The following is a 12936-nucleotide window of genomic DNA, read 5'->3' on the forward strand; positions in this document are numbered from 1 at the left end:
AAATTTTTATCATAAAAAAAAAATCAAATCACAAAGTTACCCTGACAAAAAAAATGAAAAAAAGTCTTTCACGATGAAATTATTTACAGAAAATGAAGAAACAGCTATTTAACAGAATTCTTTATGAAGACTCGGCCTCCTTCTTGGCCAGCAGAGGGTTCTCAACAAATTTAAGGCTAGCCTTCTGTTTTTTAGGCTTTGGAGTGGGCAGGTTTGCAAGCGATTCCTCCGAGCTGTAGAATCTAGCCTTCATCTCGGCAACCTCTTTTTGAAACTCCTCCTCACCATTTGGTCGGGATCGGTAAATCTTCTTGACAGACTCTTTAGTCTTCTTGTCCAGAACCTGGCCTTGTGCCTCAAGACGAGCAACAGCACGGGCAGTAAGAGCAAACTTCATATCGCGCTTTCCATCTACCAGCTCAAGGATAGATTGGGGAGCATTATCACCGAGACGAGGCTCAAGCTTCAACACACGGGTGTAACCACCGGCTCTGTTGCCATATCTTTCGGAAAGCTCGCCAAAAAGTTTAGGAAGGGTCTCTGTGGGTTTCTGAAATAAGTGTTAGTGGGCTAAGATCTATATCTGTAAAGTCTAAACTTACGTAAATGTACTGCAGAGCTCGCGTTTTAGCATCATCCAAGTTCGGCGAACGGTTTTTGGCTAATTGTATTAATCTTTCAGTTGCAGTCTGTGCTTCTTTGGCCTTGGCGTGAGTTGTTGTGATAGACTCGTGCTCAATTAGATGTGTGACCAAACTACGTAAAGTGGCCTTGCGGTGTGATGATGTTCTGAAGAAATTGTTAAAAAAACTATAATTTCAATAGACATTCTAATATCCAAAATACCTGTTAAGTTTTCTGTAAACCATGGTTGCTTGTGTTTGCTGGAAAAGCCCTTGTTGATAATGTAAATCCGGACTGGGGTGGTGGGTATAAAAAATTTCTCAGCGATGAAAAAAAAGCGGTGGTGGTGGTTGGTTGGCTGGTTGAAAAATTTAGTGTAACAGAAATGTCATAAAAATGTAACAAAAAAACGCGTCACGAAAGGTTCACGCTATTGACGCGTGATTTTTTTTGTTTACCTGAACCTTATAAGTATTATTTTTTTTACCACCTTGCCGCCAAATCAACAAAGATTACCACTAACCAAATCAAAACATGTCAGATCAAACACCAGATTATGAGACTGTGATACGGACGGAAATTTTTGCTGAAGGTCGAGTAGTATGTATATATAGTTATTCATATTATAAAGCGATTTGCTAATTTTTTTTAGATGACTTATCAGCTTCTCAGCAGAAAACTCGGAGTCCATGTAAACAAGGCCAAAAAGTATCTTTATGAGTTTCAGCAAAAAACCACAGAAAAGTTTCATACAACCTATATTGTTTCCGGATACGAAAAAATCAACGTCCAAGGACCTGTTACTAATTCAAATTCTACGCAAAATCAATTTCAAGTTGTTTCTATAAGAGATTCTTACCGACCTGCGACTAAAGAAGAATCGTCAGAACGTTTGGAGCGAGTTATTTGTAAAGTTCCTGAAGAAAAACTAAATGGTAAGTCTACAAAAAACTTTTACACAAACTAGGAACTAACAATTTAGACAAAATAAATAGTCTTGAAAAGGTTACCTCTGTTCATATTTACAGTATAGGATCTGCCGTTTCTAATGTATGTTTTTTTTCTTTTTTTCAACACATCATAAAACTTTGACTAACGTTAACTAGGATATTACTCTTCTCACAGAAGCTCTTCAAGAGACTAAGCTGATAGATTGCGAATTAGAAACTAATGTTGGTCAATTGTCTTCCAAGTATGGCGTGGTTATTAACCCTTTAATAGACAAGGTATGTATTGTTCCAATTCTTTATTTTTTTCATTTATACTAAAAAATTATTTTCAAGAATTTAATCGTTGTTCCAAAAACAATTGAAACTCCAACTAAGGTTGGATCAGCTTACAAATATCAGCCTGCAGCTAGAGTTGAAACAGTACCTGTAAAGCAAGAAAAGCGGACTATAAATGTGGTAAAAGAGGCTGTAAAAGAACCCTCGGCTTCATCAACCACAGGATCAGCAAAAGCAGCAAAAAGTTTTTCGACTTCAAAGGGCTCAAATTCTAAAGATCCGAGAAAACAACCTACTCTTAGTCAAACATTTTTTGGGAAAAAGCCGGTTAAAACCTCCACCAGACAAAAAACTCTTGAAGATACGGTAGAAGAAAAATCTGGAAAGAATTTAAAATCAACAGAAACGTTTTCTGTAGATGAAAATATCATAAATGAGCCAAAGGAAGAAAAGAAAGAAGTCGAAAGAGAAAAGATGACAAGAGAAAAGGAAAAAGAAAAGAAAAAGGGAAAGGAAACTAAAGAAAAGGACAAACAAAATAGTGTTGAAATTAGTGAGGAACTTAAAAATATGTTTGCCGACGTCGAAAACAATGCATCTGCAACCCCTGATATTCAAAGCGAAGATGAGGGTATGACGGACCAAAGTGAAAACGAGAAGGATGAGGACGGTGATGTTGAAATGGGCGATTTGCCCTCGCCTGCTCCTGTACCTAAAGAGCCTACACCTCCACCTCCTGCAACTACCAAAGGCCGAAAAATGAAAAAGGTTTTGAAGCGAACCACCAAGCTTGATGAATTAGGATACTTGATTACACATACTGAAGAAGTTTGGGAATCTTGCTCTGAATCAGAAGAAGAAGCTAAACCGGTAGAAAAACCAAAGCTTCGGACACTTCCTCCCGTTGGAGCGCTTAAACATAAAAAGAAGAATAATAACCATTCTCGTCAAGAATCCCTTATGTCTTTCTTTAAAAAATAAAAAATAGTTATTGAGCAAAAATTTATTGTTACTTGTTGCTTGTTGTTAATACATTGTTTATAAATTATTTCTTCTTTTTTTATTTATTTTTCTTACTATTCTGTAAATGTCAACTTGTTCAAGTAAAGACATAACAACTAAAAAAAACCCATCAAATTGGACTGCCTATCTAGATCACTTGAAACTCTGTCATCGGTTTAGACGTATACTATTTTTGCCTTTTGTTTTATATAATCATTCAACTAACTTCATTTAGACCCAGATCCTACTTCTCTATTAGACCAAGCATTGCGAGATTCCTTTCGTTCAAATCCAACTTACTCTGATATTATTGAAAAATCAGACAATAAAATGAAAGTCAAATTGGTGAAGGAACAAAGATTAAGTGCCGCTGCTGCTGCTTTTGCACAGCCTGACGAAATTGGAAGACCTCCGTTCAGCCCTTCAGACGAACACTCCTCTTCACCTCAATTTCCCCAATCTATTCAAGAACGTGAAGATGGAATTACTGCCACTACAACTTCGATTCCAATCGTTTCTTTTCGAGCTCGAAAGCATAGATTTTCGTGTCTAAACTGTTGTGGCGGAAAAGGAATTCAGCCTACAACTGCTTGTGACGAAACAACACAAATGATTCAAGTCGGTGAAAACTCATTTAACAGTTCTGAAAAACGTACGGCACATATTGGATCTAAAGCACCAACAGTCGCTAGTAGTGTCAAAGGAAGTACTTGTCTTTCTTCTTCAACAGGGTCCACGCCAAGAAGTATTTTAAAATCTTCTCAGAACCAAAGCTCTTCACAGATATCTCATCAAGATTTAGATCAAAGACTTGTTGATATTAGCGAAACAAATTCAACAATTGATCATCACCCAAACTTTAGCTTGGCTTCGAATAAACAGTTATTAAATCCGAATATACTTAAGCCCATTTCTCCAATCCCAGTGCAGCCTCCTGACAGCAAACTTGTTGCTAAAATCCGTGATATTACTAATAACACTTCCAATGTCAAAGTACCAAGCAGTCTGGCAATTGTAATGCAAGCGGAATCCGCCCCTATTAAAAGCCCGGCCCTTGTTTCTGATGTAAATAAGTTGGCTTACAGCGCCCCAATCATGTTTACTCCTGTCAAATCTGATCCTAACACCGAAAATTCGCATGGTCAAAGTGTAAGCATCAACAGCTTTAATAATGAAATTGGATCAATGGCATGTATTTTTAGAGAAGACGTTTCCCAAATTGGCGAACTTGGTGATTCTCTAAAACCAACACCCCTGGGAACTATGGGGTCACTTATCGATTTAGACAATAACGAATCTGTCCATGATATTTGGAGATAAATTTTTTAAAAAAAAAGGTCCCACTGTTTTTTTTTTTTTTTTTCAATTTTATAATTACATTAAATAACCTTTAAGTTAAAATTTCAGAAAGATGCTTTAGATTCCGTATTATTTGAGTTAAATAAAAAAAAGACTATTTCTATGAAAAATTGTTTAAGTTCTACAAAGGCGATTAAAAAATAAACCCAAAGCAGTGAGTGCTTAAAATATTTTTTTTAATTTTGCTGGGTTGACTGACCCTAACCCTGAGCGAACCTCCTCAAATTTTGACGTTCGACACGACTTTGTTTATTTTTTTTTATTGATACAATCAACTTCCATCAAACCAAGGCTATTCAACCATCAATGTCATATAACGGCATTGGTCTTCCCACCCCTAGAGGTACGGGTACAAGTGGTTATATTCAAAAAAATGCGTCATCTATTAGTGCCAGCCGCCAATATCGCAGCTATGAACGTCGCCAGGAGTTAGCACGCGAAGAAGAGAAGCGCAAAAAAGCTTTCGACGCACGAAACTTTTCTAACAGAAAAATTGATGACGGCATCATTGAACACGAGAGAAAGCGAAAAATTGAAGCTCAATGTGTAGAGTTACAAGTTTACTTAGAAAATGAACGTGAAGAGGCCCAAGCAGCAGGTAAGCCTAAGAAAGATTTAATGACAGACGACGAGATTGAGGAGAAGGTTGCAGCCCTACGCACAAAGCTTAAACAACGAGAGGAAGAAGGAAACAAAAGAGAAGCTCGTTTTCAAAGGCAGCACGGTTCATTTAAGAATGAAGATTTAGAAGATGGCGAAAGAAGGAAATATAAGACACATGACATTCACAATTTAGTTTCAGCTAAAGCGCGTGAAAACGAAAGAATAAGAGATGCGTTTGATTCCGAAAAGAGAGAGCGCCACCGGCGCCACCATCGTGAACGAAGTTTGAGTCCTGTTCGAAATGAAGATGTTGAAGATAAAAGGAGCTATCAACGGAGCCGCGGTTCACCCCGAAGTGTACAGTATAACGACTACCGGGACAAAAATGAAGGAAGTAGCTACCGACCTCGAAAGCCTGATAGATCCCGTGATTACATGCCAAAGGCTTTAGATTACGATGGAGATACTAAAGGAAGAAAACGACACTCAGATAGTCGAAGTTCTTCTCCTCCTCCGCGGTCTTCGTCTCGACGCGAGCGCAGCCGAAGCCCAGACCGCAGGTATGATTCTAGAGGAAGTCGGTATGATTCCAGAGAAAGTCGTTATGATTCCAGAGGAAATCGGTATGACTCTAGAGGAAGTCGGTTTGATTCTAGAGAAAGTCGTTATGATTCTAGAGAAAGCCGATTTGACTCTAGAGAAGACCGCGGCTCTCATTTTCATCCTTCTGCAGAGCCTTCTCATCCTCCAGCTTTGAAAAAGTATTCTCTTCCTGGAAGTTTGCCTCCACCACCACTTCCTAAAAAACAACCTCCACCGCCTCCATCACCATCACAGTCTACAGAAAAGAAGACTTCTGTTCCACCAAAACTACCACCTAAACCACAAGAGAAATCTTCCTCTGAGAACAAGAAGGATCTGAAAGAGATTGAACAGCAGGAGGAGAAAGCTTCTGAACAAAATGAAAAAAATGAATTTGATTTAGAATCTTCTGAGAAGGAAAAAGAAATTTCTAAAACAGGAGCCGACACTCCCATTGTTAAAACAGCATTGGAACCTGTTGAAGAATTTGCACAGGAACCTAAGCCTGTGACTAAGCCTAAAAAGGCATCTCTTTCAGAACCAATTTCAGAAATTGCTTCAGAACAACCAGCTTCCAAGCTTCAAACGGAAACTTTGGAATCTGTTGAACCTGTTAAACCTGTCGAACCTGTCGAACCTGTCGAACCTGTCAAACTTGTCAAACCTGTCGAACCTGTCGAACCTGTCGAACCTGTCGAACCTGTCGAACCTGTCGAACCTGTCGAACCTGTCGAACCTGTCGAACCTGTCGAACCTGTCGAACCTGTCGAACCTGTCGAACCTGTCGAACCTGTCGAACCTGTCGAACCTGTTGAACCTGTTGAACCTGTCGAACCTGTCGAACCTGTTGAACCTGTTGAACCTGTTGAACCTGTCGAACCTGTTGAACCTGTCGAACTTGTTGAACTTGTCGAACCTGTTATAGAGCCTGTTAATGAATCTGTGGAACCTTCCGTCACCCCTAAAAAACGAGGCCGTCCTTCTTCTAAAACAACAAAAGCCAAACCTGCCAAGTCTGCCAAATCTACCAAACCCGCACCTAACCCCGAAGACAGCGAAGTAATCATTAAGGTGGTAGACGAAAAAAATCAGCCTGAGCCCCAACCCGAACCTGTGCCTGAAACTGAAGTTGAAAAGCCAAAGCCTAAGCGTGGCAGACCTCGATCAGCAAAATCAGCTTCGGCACCTGGGACCGAACCTGGACCAGAACCTCCCAAGAAGCGCGCCACTCGTGGCCGAAAGCCAAAATCATCATAATTGTTTTTAGTCTAGCAAAATAAGATATTTAAAATTATATTCAAAAAATTTTATTTAAAAAAATCAAAATTCCAATGTATTGTCTTCCAATTACACTATACGCTGATTGATAATACTCTGAAGAATCCATTCGCGATTAAAAAAAAGCACAGCACCATCTAGACTTTTCTTTTGATTCAGAGCGTTTACATGTTCACGCTTAGTCGTTTGAGAATACTTTCCCAGCTTTTCTTCAGCGCAGTTAAAAATAACAATGGCACCTTCCTTTTCATCCACCGAGATGTCATTAATTTTGGAAGCCACAGATATGTTGCGCGACTCACATCCAAGCATTAGTAACAGCGACCGAAAAACTTTATTTGGCTCGGTACAACTGGCTGCAGATTTGGTGGTGGATCCTGAGCGCGAGCGATCTAAGACGTCATTTACATTATTTGACAAGCTATCTGTACCTCTTTGATGAAGTTGGAGGGCTAGGTTCAGATCTTCGATGAGGTAAATGGGTGTATTGAGTTTGTTAAAAAGTGGTTTCCGATGCAAAAACTGGTAATACAGAGATCGGTTTTGAAGCCATATGTTACGGAAATTGGAAACGTTTAGACTCTTTTGCACACCACCAAGCACTGAGGAGCCACCAGCTGCGAGAACATAATCGACCCAGTTTTCAATTAATCGTTGATCAGTAATGCAATCTTCAACATATTGCCATGATAAACAGGGTATTCCTAGAGCCAGCCCTTCCATATATTTGAGGGTTCTTGTGGCCTCATTTGCCAAAACAGCAGCAAACCTATACCCAGGATTTATTGCGAGAGTTGGATCTTCTTCACTTTCAGTGTCAACAAGAGTGGAAGGAGCTGACTGGCGGTTGGCTGAGCGTCCGGGAAGAGATTTGCTACGCTCTAGCATACGGCTCCCCCGAAGCCCGTACACTGAAGCTTGCATCAAAGGCAAATCAGTTGAGCCTTTGCGAGAATTTGATGGCTTCTTGCGTTTTGCCCATGATATACGAAATTCTTTTTCGTTAATATCCAGAATTTCTTTAAACCCTTTGACTAAAACAATACCACCTTGTTTCTGGATTTTCTTCTCTAAATTATTGACGTACTTTTCTTCTTCCTTCATATCCTTTTGATTTTTTTCTGTGTGAGTAATAGTGAAAATACAACCAGAAAAAATTCCAGAATATACAGATTCCAGCCTCTCTAAAACTGGCACAGAATTAGAAGGAATGCTACGAGTGCTTGAAGAAAATGATTGCAAATCATCTTCAACAGAAAATCTGCTTGGCTCATCCTCGTCAGGACTTTCATAGTAGGTTCCTTCAGAAATTCGTGCAGATTTACGCTTAGGGTTTTGAAAATAAATGCTAGACATGGGCATTTCTTCTGTTGTAGTGGACTCGGCACGGACTTGATAAAGATTAAAAATATGTGCTGAATCAAATGAAGCAAACGATTCTTGAACTGGCTGCATTTCCTTGATATACTTTAAGCCCAGCTTGCGAGTCAAATATAATTCAGAAATCTTAGCAAGAACCAGCTCGCTGCTGATTTGATTATTCTTGTTTGACGCCTTGCGACCAGTCGAAGAAGCTTCTTTCAGTACAGCATAATCATTTCCAGAGTTATCAACAATTTTCACCAAATCTTCCTGTTTATCACCTTGATTTGGTTCTTCTGATTGATTCCCTGATTTAGCTCGTTTAGAGCGATTTGATTTTGTAATAGCTGGCAGTTGGGATTTCAACAGTTTAAGTTCTTTCAAACGCTTTTCTCCTTCTTCGGTTGTTGAATCAAATAACTCCACAATAGTATAGATAACTTTGCTGTTATTAAGACATTTTATCTGCTGATCAATTCCGAGATTAAGGGGAATAAGATCTTTTTTCTGAATAACAAAGTCGAAACCATCTTTAAATACAGCTTTTAACTCAGAAGAAGAAATACTAGAATTTTCTACCATCAGCATTGCAGGGTAATATCGTTCTTTATCACGAATCCACGAACTTTTGATAGAGTCAATGGGATTTCGCTTAGAATTTGGGATGACAGGGGTAGGGAATTCGGATCGTAATGCAACTATGCTATCCATGTCCTGATCAGTTTCTGGTGTCCTGCACTTGAAATCATTAGGTTGTGTTACAGAAGGCGATTTGGACATTCTGCTAATTGGCGATACAGATGGTGACGGAGGTGTTTGTGGCACTGCATTGGTATCATTTTTTGAAGCTTTTTGTTGATCAGGTGTAGTTTCATTTGGCTTTATGCGTTTTAGAGAACGAGTTAAGTTAGAGTTTGTCTTAGAAGACCCACTTGCAAGAGATTTGGAATTATCATATTCGCTATCTTCACAATTGATCAACTTTCGCCTAGTTTGACGTGAGCCTATAATTGGATTTTGAGACATTCCAGAGTCAGTTTGTTGAGCTGAACTCTTCTTTAAAACCATATTTTGTTTGGAATTCATTTCTTCGTTTTTGTTCTTAAAGCTATTGGATGGCTCAGAAATTTCCATTGAACGCTGTGGAGATGTTACTGAACCGGAGCTAGAAATACGAAATTCATTAGTTGACTCAGGTTCAGGTTCAGGTTCAGGCTTTTTCAACCTCTGTGTTGCTTCTTCTAAAAACCCTCTCTGACTATTCTCATCTAATTCCTGAATACCTATGATATCACTGATGTGTTCTTGTGGAGAAGTTTCTTGTAATGGGCTGAGTGATTTTTCTAGGTGTTTGGGTGAATTCGTTTCTTGGTGTTCCGGTAAGCTTTCATTCAGATGCTTGAGTGATTTGTTTTCATCATTTAAGGATTGTATGGTATTTTCAGGCTCGTATTGTAAAAGTTGAGTTTCCTGATGATAATGACGCTGGCTTTGAATTGGACTCGAAAGAGGCTGGGTTTCAGGTACAAAAAATCGGTGATCTGTTGATTGAGTTTCAGGTGTAAAATGATTATATGTTGCTTGGGTCTCAGGAACAAAATGATTATCTGTAGCTTGAGTTTCTGGAATAGTGATATGGTTATCCATGGCTTGAGTTTCTGGGAAAATGTTACTGCTGGCAGACTTTTCAGTTTCTCTAGAAGTGGAGATACTTTCAGATGCACACGACTGGAGATCTTCATTGCCACTTTTTTCAGTGTGTTTGGTAGACCTTTTGCGAATAATAGTTTGTGAATCTTCAGTGTACTTATAATATGATGCAGTGGTATCAACGGATTCGCCGCTGTCTTGTTTTTTTCTTATTGAATTGAATTCGCCAATTGTTGGAGTATATTTAATAGAATCACACGAAGGTTCATCATCATCCAGAGCCTGTGTTTCTGCTACTTGCTGGGTAGTTTGAAATCTTTTAATAGCTGGAGTTGAAAAATTGTTAGGGTATCCATGGTTGTCATGTCCGTTTTTCGTAAAACGACCAAAAGAACTTGGAGTTGGAATTGGCGAAATACCTGCCTGGGATGCCGAAAGTGGTGTATTGGGAATAACTATGGGAGATGATTGCATATATAATTTGTTTCCATTATCTTCAACATCTTGGGTTTGATTTTCATGAACTGGGCTTGATTTTGGTTGGGGGGTGTCTTCGGTTCCTCTTGTTGGAGAGTCATTAGTAGGTTGTGTTGCTGGAATAATAATATTGTCGTTATCATTAAGTGCTTGAGTTTCATCCTCTAGCCGATCTTCTGGCTCAGGTGGTAAAAAAAGCCTTGGGTTGTGTTGTATTGTTGATTTTCTTTCAATGATTAAAGGTTTACTGTTTATGGACAGGATGGAAAGAAAGCTTTCGTGTTCTTCTTGGATGATAGTTAGTGGCTTAGGAGGCGATGGCTGGGTAAAATGAGGGTGATGTTTCTGAGATGCTTGTGTAAGTTCCTGAGTTGCAGCATAATCATTTTGAGTAGAATCTTCCAAAGGTTGTGAACTGTTTTGGGTAAAATGGTCTGTTGGCACATCAGTAAAGTTTGTTGATGCTCCCCCTGAGCGGACTTTGATTCCACCACTTTTAAATCGCTCAGGCTTGGGATCAGACATAGCTCCTCCATTGATTTTTATGGCAAAGGTTGTTTTTTTTGAAAATGGAAATTTAAATGGAGATCCTGCTGTGTCATTTTGTGTTAATCCCTGTGAAAATGGCTGTGATGTTTGAGTCTGAGTCTGGGTCTGGGTTTGGGTGCCATCATCAGAACGAACATCGTTATTGTTTCCCTGAAAAGACTTGTTAGAAAATAAACAATACACAATAATATAATATAATTTAATTAATCTAACTTACAGATACTTCTGGCTCATTTTTCCCCAAATCTGCAGACATTTCTAGGGGATTTTTTAAAGGTTCAATAAATAGTTCAAGTTTTTAGTAAATAAACAGCCCCAGCATGTAGGAAAAAAAAAAAAACCTATCCACTTGTTACAATTACAAGTGTGGCTATTAGTGTTCTGGCACGTCATATGAAATTTAGACTAGATCTAGCTCTCAATATTTATACCAAAAAATCTCTTAAAAATAAAGATCTTCAGATTCTATGAAAAAAAAAAATATATATATATATACTCATATATGCTTTACATTTCAGTTTTAGATTTTTTAGCACCATTGCTATCTGTATCTTCAGAATCCCGCTTACGTTTAGTCTCCTTATGCAAAGGTGTGTTCACAGGAACAGGAGCAGGCACCGGTGCCTTTGGTATGCTGGCAGCACTGGAGCCTGACTCGTAAACAGCTGTCATTACATTCATTGCAGCTGTACGGTCTTCCGCGCTAACTTTAACTGACGGATGTTCAGTCCACTCAACTAAGTTTTCTTCTCCAGCCTCGTTTGTGATTCTAATTTCTGGAAGTTTCATTTGACGAAATTTAAGCGCCCATTGAATGGCTGCAGCTAGGATGACCTTAGTTGGAAACATAATGCACAATGATGTTTGGCATGAATCATTGACAAATGCCCAGGCCGATTTTCTAATTTCTGTTTGTAGTTGTAAAGCATCGGAGGCATGAGAAAGCATTTCAAAAGGTGATTCCAAAGTCAAATCAAAAGTTAAGGCTTCAAGTAAAACTTCCTCATTGGCGAGAATAGTGTCTTTCCACTGCCAAAAATCTCGGAGCTGCTCATCAACCACTAATTTAGGATTCTTAGAAGCAACCTTAGTGCAAGCAATAGTAACGTCTCTAAGCTTTCTTGTAGACTCTTCTACCTTTGTAGCAAGAAAGAGAGCAGTGGCAGCGGTATTCTAAACGGTTAATAAAATTGATGAAAAAAGTATTTTTTTTTCTCGATGCTTACATAGTGGTGATAACGTTTCAATGATTTTCTCAAATAAAACCGATGAAAAAAAACTGAAGCTGCGTAAATCACCATAGCATTAAGTTTCAGTAGGCCTGCAACTGAAATTATAAATATGATGCCTTTTTTGCGATAGAGCTGCTCTTCATGGTATGGCATGCCGTCTAAAACACTGGGAGATAAGATTGCAAGCTCTTTTTTTGGATAAATCCATCTGTTTTTGGGTAGTTTGTAATTCTCTATTGAAGGAGGTGAACGAGACGACCGAAGCTGTGAATGATGCTGACGTTGTTGGTTTTGGATTGGATGATGCCGGGGAGTGCTGTAAGGGCTATTATTGCTGCTGTTAGGATTGCTGTGATAAGAAGGGTAGGCGTGATGATTTGGACCATGGTCAGGGTTTCTGTGATCCCTGAACTCGCGTTCGTGGTTATAATCACGATATCCGTAAGAAGGAGGTACTCCTTGACTTCCATAAGATCCGTTATTTCGACGATTCGGATAGGTCGGATTAGATCCGTACGGGGGACCGTATGAAGAATTGCTGTAAGGTGGTGGCGGTGGTGGTCTGCTGGGAACATGTGTATGGCGAGGCGGAGGTGGTGGTGATGGTGGCTGACCATGAGAAGGTCCATCTTTATGTATATTCAAATTATCATGATGGAATCCATTATGTGCACTCATTTTCGTCTATTTACTGAGTTGCAATATGGAAATGAAGTAAGAGTATATAAAATATGAAGGAAAAAGAAAGATGAAAAGTTAAACTCGACGGCAAAAACTTTGAACAGCCGTCGTGTTTGGGGAGTTTGGCAGAAACGAAAAAAAAATTGATTTTTGTTACAATTGTTTTAATATTGTAACACTTCAAGAAAACGTTGTAACTATGCTGAGTTATTAAATAAAAATTACCCATTAAACATATTTTCTTCCCGATGTCCAACCAAACGAAGTTTAGAATCTCTACCATTCATAGACACATTTTTTCTAAAAAAAAA

General features: G+C 38.9%; 5 protein-coding genes across 5 annotated transcripts; 2 read left to right on the forward strand and 3 right to left on the reverse strand.

Moving 5' to 3' along the window:
- Nucleotides 1–121: 121 nt before the first annotated feature.
- On the reverse strand, nt 122–869 carry SAPINGB_P006300 (mitochondrial 54S ribosomal protein bL17m; the record flags this gene model as incomplete). Its single annotated transcript, XM_032001011.1, has 3 exons — nt 122–550; nt 603–789; nt 847–869. 3 exons carry the CDS (start codon nt 867–869, stop codon nt 122–124), a joined length of 639 nt encoding a protein of 212 aa, XP_031856902.1.
- A 289-nt stretch (nt 870–1158) lies between these two features.
- SAPINGB_P006301 (uncharacterized protein) lies at nt 1159–4172 on the forward strand (the record flags this gene model as incomplete). The annotated part of the gene is made up of 6 exons (XM_032001012.1): nt 1159–1224; nt 1277–1559; nt 1607–1674; nt 1731–1850; nt 1908–2796; nt 3088–4172. The coding sequence occupies 6 exons, from the start codon at nt 1159–1161 to the stop codon at nt 4170–4172; spliced, it is 2511 nt and encodes an 836-aa protein (XP_031856903.1).
- Nucleotides 4173–4517: 345 nt separating this feature from the next.
- Nucleotides 4518–6653, forward strand: SAPINGB_P006302 (uncharacterized protein; the record flags this gene model as incomplete). The annotated part of the gene is made up of 1 exon (XM_032001013.1): nt 4518–6653. The coding sequence occupies one exon, from the start codon at nt 4518–4520 to the stop codon at nt 6651–6653; it is 2136 nt and encodes a 711-aa protein (XP_031856904.1).
- A 90-nt stretch (nt 6654–6743) lies between these two features.
- Nucleotides 6744–10968, reverse strand: SAPINGB_P006303 (uncharacterized protein; the record flags this gene model as incomplete). Its single annotated transcript, XM_032001014.1, has 2 exons — nt 6744–10862; nt 10930–10968. 2 exons carry the CDS (start codon nt 10966–10968, stop codon nt 6744–6746), a joined length of 4158 nt encoding a protein of 1385 aa, XP_031856905.1.
- Nucleotides 10969–11219: 251 nt separating this feature from the next.
- On the reverse strand, nt 11220–12519 carry SAPINGB_P006304 (uncharacterized protein; the record flags this gene model as incomplete). Its single annotated transcript, XM_032001015.1, has 3 exons — nt 11220–11885; nt 11939–12102; nt 12204–12519. The coding sequence occupies 3 exons, from the start codon at nt 12517–12519 to the stop codon at nt 11220–11222; spliced, it is 1146 nt and encodes a 381-aa protein (XP_031856906.1).
- Between the last annotated feature and the right edge of the window lie 417 nt (nt 12520–12936).

Source organism: Magnusiomyces paraingens (assembly GCF_902498895.1).
Source record: "Magnusiomyces paraingens strain CBS 517.90 genome assembly, contig: contig5, whole genome shotgun sequence".
Classification (NCBI taxonomy): Eukaryota; Fungi; Ascomycota; class Dipodascomycetes; order Dipodascales; family Dipodascaceae; genus Magnusiomyces; species Magnusiomyces paraingens.